This window comes from Oncorhynchus kisutch, unplaced genomic scaffold, assembly GCF_002021735.2.
Source record: "Oncorhynchus kisutch isolate 150728-3 unplaced genomic scaffold, Okis_V2 Okis06b-Okis10b_hom, whole genome shotgun sequence".
Taxonomy (NCBI): Eukaryota; Metazoa; Chordata; class Actinopteri; order Salmoniformes; family Salmonidae; genus Oncorhynchus; species Oncorhynchus kisutch.
Genome location: NW_022261983.1, coordinates 7,234,084 through 7,237,201, shown reverse-complemented (window position 1 = coordinate 7,237,201; position 3,118 = coordinate 7,234,084). Strand labels below are relative to the sequence as shown.

The 3,118-nt window shown below is 40.4% G+C and overlaps 1 protein-coding gene across 1 annotated transcript; it reads right to left on the bottom strand.

The window, feature by feature from the left end:
- Nucleotides 1-823: 823 nt before the first annotated feature.
- Nucleotides 824-2,416, bottom strand: LOC116359844 (dexamethasone-induced Ras-related protein 1-like). The gene is made up of 2 exons (XM_031813710.1): nucleotides 2,046-2,416; nucleotides 824-1,830 (listed from the first exon to the last, which is right to left on the bottom strand). The coding sequence occupies exons 1-2, from the start codon at nucleotides 2,302-2,304 to the stop codon at nucleotides 1,301-1,303; spliced, it is 789 nt and encodes a 262-aa protein (XP_031669570.1). The 5' UTR covers nucleotides 2,305-2,416; the 3' UTR covers nucleotides 824-1,300.
- Nucleotides 2,417-3,118: the final 702 nt, after the last annotated feature.

Here is a 3,118-nt window from a genome sequence, read left to right as displayed (position 1 = left end):
CTTGTTCTCAACTGGCCTACATGGATAAATAAAGGTGAAATAAAAAAATGTACAAAAAAAAACAGTTGGAAGATCTGACTAACCTCTCATATTAATGTGTCAAGGCTAGCTAGGCAGACTTAATGAAGTGGTATTTTTAGAATAATTGTAACTATTGCGAGTGCTACTGTCGTCATAGATACTGTAGCTTCTGACTGCAGGCTTATTATATGCACTGTAGATGGGGAGGTTTATCAAAGTAATGTCTCAAGAAGAGACTGTCTGGATGTGAGCATGTCACCCAGACATCTCACTGATTTTCTCCTCTGATGCCATCATCCAGACAAATGAAATGCTAATTTATTCACAAATTAGTACTCTAGAGAACTATCATCAACTGCTCTTCTCAGTCATCTATTTTTAACCCAAGATAAATGGTTCAATATTTTTCTCATAATCGTTGTACAACTCCAGCTGCACAGAGTAAAATTAAGTGAACATTTGGGCCATATTGTCACCTGTTAAATCTACTTCAATCAGTGTAGATGAAGGGGAGGAGACAGGTTAAAGAAGGATTTTTAAGCCTTGAGACATGGATTGTGTATGTGTGCCATTCAGAGGGTGAATGGGCAAGACAAAATATTTAAGTGCCTTTGAAAGGACGGGGGGTGCAACTAAATATTAGGAAGGTGTTCTTAATGTTTTGTACACTTAGTGTACTTCAAAAATTAATTTGAGGCAATACTTAAAAAATGTAATTTCACTGAGAAGACCTGAGAATATCCTTATTTACCATCAATGTTAATGTACAAGCACAATAAAAAGGATGACAGACATGGTAATATAGTTGTCAAATGGTTTTATTTTCTCTTCATGTTTCTTTCTTTGTGAAAAGTAAACGATGACAGAATAATAAATATACATTCATAGATTTGTTCAGAATGCAATAAGTGTTCAAGTTCATTCCCATGTAAAACATGATAAAATGCTAAATGTAAACAAGAGTCACCCCATTGGTAAAGGCTCCATTCTCCATTCAATAGAGGCAGATTTTACAGCATGTAGTTGACAAGAATAGGCTACCTCAATGTAGGTTCTCTAAAGCTACATCCCTTTTGAGAGTCCTGACTCCACAGGGACATTTCTGACGGACTGACCATGTCCGGCGAGTCCTGGCATGGTTTGGGATACACACCCGTTTCTGTCACTGCGCCCTGGGGTGCTGTTATCCTGAACTCCGCACACTGGCGAGAAGCCTGGCGGGTATCATCCCTATCCTTGTATTTCGTTACAATTATCCTGCACATTGTCAGTAAATTGCTTAGCTGATGGTGCAACTCTGTTTGCTCTGTCCGCCGCCGATAGCTTTCTCTTTTATGTACCTCAAGTCACTGTGCACGCTTGGTCGGCGCGCGAACGGCTCCACAATCCCGTATGCCTCGCCGTCTTTGTATTTCTTATTTCTGAAAGATTTTCTTCTGCTGTTTTGCAGTACTTCGCAGTACTGTAAGGAAACTTTACGGTGAGAGTCCGGGCTCATCTCGTTTGGCAGTTTAGCCATGGTAAAAAGAGTCTGAAACATCTGGTCGATATTAGTGTTCCGTTTTGCAGAGATCTCATAGTAGGCACACTGTTCATCACCAGCCACCAGCTGCTCAATCTCCTCATTCTGAACCTCCCGGTTAAACTCTCGGTCACACTTGTTCCCGCAGATAACGATCGGGACATCCACATTCTCTTTGGTTTTGTTTTTCAGGCAGGACTTGGTCTCGTAAATTTGACGCTTCAGGCGCTGGACCTCTTGGAAGGAGTCTCTGTTATCCAGACTGAACACCAGGATGAAAACGTCACCTGAAAGACCAAGGGAAAACACATTAATATCACAGCTGAAAAGGTCCATCATTACATAGGCCTAGGCTAAATGTGTACAATAAAAGTGTTGCATATAGCATTACTGCATGCATGATTTATTAAAACATCCCATACATATCATTTCGATGTAGCTATAAATTCCAGTGTAGCTTTCATTCATATTATTTGTTTTGTTAGTTCAGAGTTAAGCTTACCAGTAAGGATAGAGAGTCTCCTCATAGCGGGGAAAGGATGGTTTCCAGAGGTGTCCAGAATGTCCAACTGGTACGCATCTCCCCGAATGCAGTATAATTTTCTATGAAAGTCCTCTATGGTCGGCGTGTACTGGTCCTCGACTCTTTCGTTCAGAAACCGACAGATGATGGCCGTCTTGCCAACTTTTGTAGAGCCCAGAATCACCATCCGGTGGCAATTTTTGGCCGGGATGTTAAACTCGTTCTCGGAAGGAGACATGTTATTTTTCTTTGAGCACCGATGTGTATCTTTGGTGCGAAGGCGAGATAATGAATGCAACCACTAATAGTCTAGAGGGATCTTGTCTGTTTGTAAGCGCTGTTGCTTTGCTGAATCTGAGGAAGAGCGCGACTGGGTATATATAGGCGATGCTGACCACTCCTCCTAGGCGCGTCATGCATTACGCATTGGTCTGACGGGAGAAAGTTTGTGGTTATTATGATGCTCTTGTTGTTGCCTCCGTCTGCCTAGTCCGTATGTATGAGCAGACAGTAATTATATAAACTGTTTAGAGAAAAATAAAACATGATTTATGTGTAAAACTATATAAATATCGGCCTACCTAAAAACTCAAGCATAGATAATGTTTTTGTTGCTGAGTTCAATTCATACATACGAATATGTTTATTAACATAATAACCATAGTCCAAAGTTGTTTTCATAAATATAAATAACATGTATTTTGCAAACGCAATACCCCTCAAACAGGACAAATACTCAAGATGATAGTGTCTTTATTTTGGTAAAGATTATTTTTATGATGGCCCGTGTGCATTATTGTGTGTAAATTATTATTATGTGCAAAGGTTACTACGAATCACAATAGTTAATTTGAATAGGCTTATTTCATGTCAACAACACAGTTCACTGCCAACAAGAAATTAACATACACCGTAGTTCACTCTGTTTCACGAGACATCTAGATTGTTGTAAACTGCCGTGAAAACCATCGGTGTATAGCTCGCGCTACGCAATGAAGGAGCGCACCCGGATTTCGGCCACGTGTTTGTAGACCGCAAGATGGCACTGGAAC

Bases quoted from the DNA above. Each gene is read 5' to 3' on its own strand.
- LOC116359844 (XM_031813710.1), bottom strand. From the start codon at position 2,304: ATGTCTCCTTCCGAGAACGAGTTTAACATCCCGGCCAAAAATTGCCAC. The intron at 1,831-2,045 runs GTAAGCTTAACT...TTGGTCTTTCAG, and splicing joins GAGACTCTCTATCCTTACTG to GTGACGTTTTCATCCTGGTG.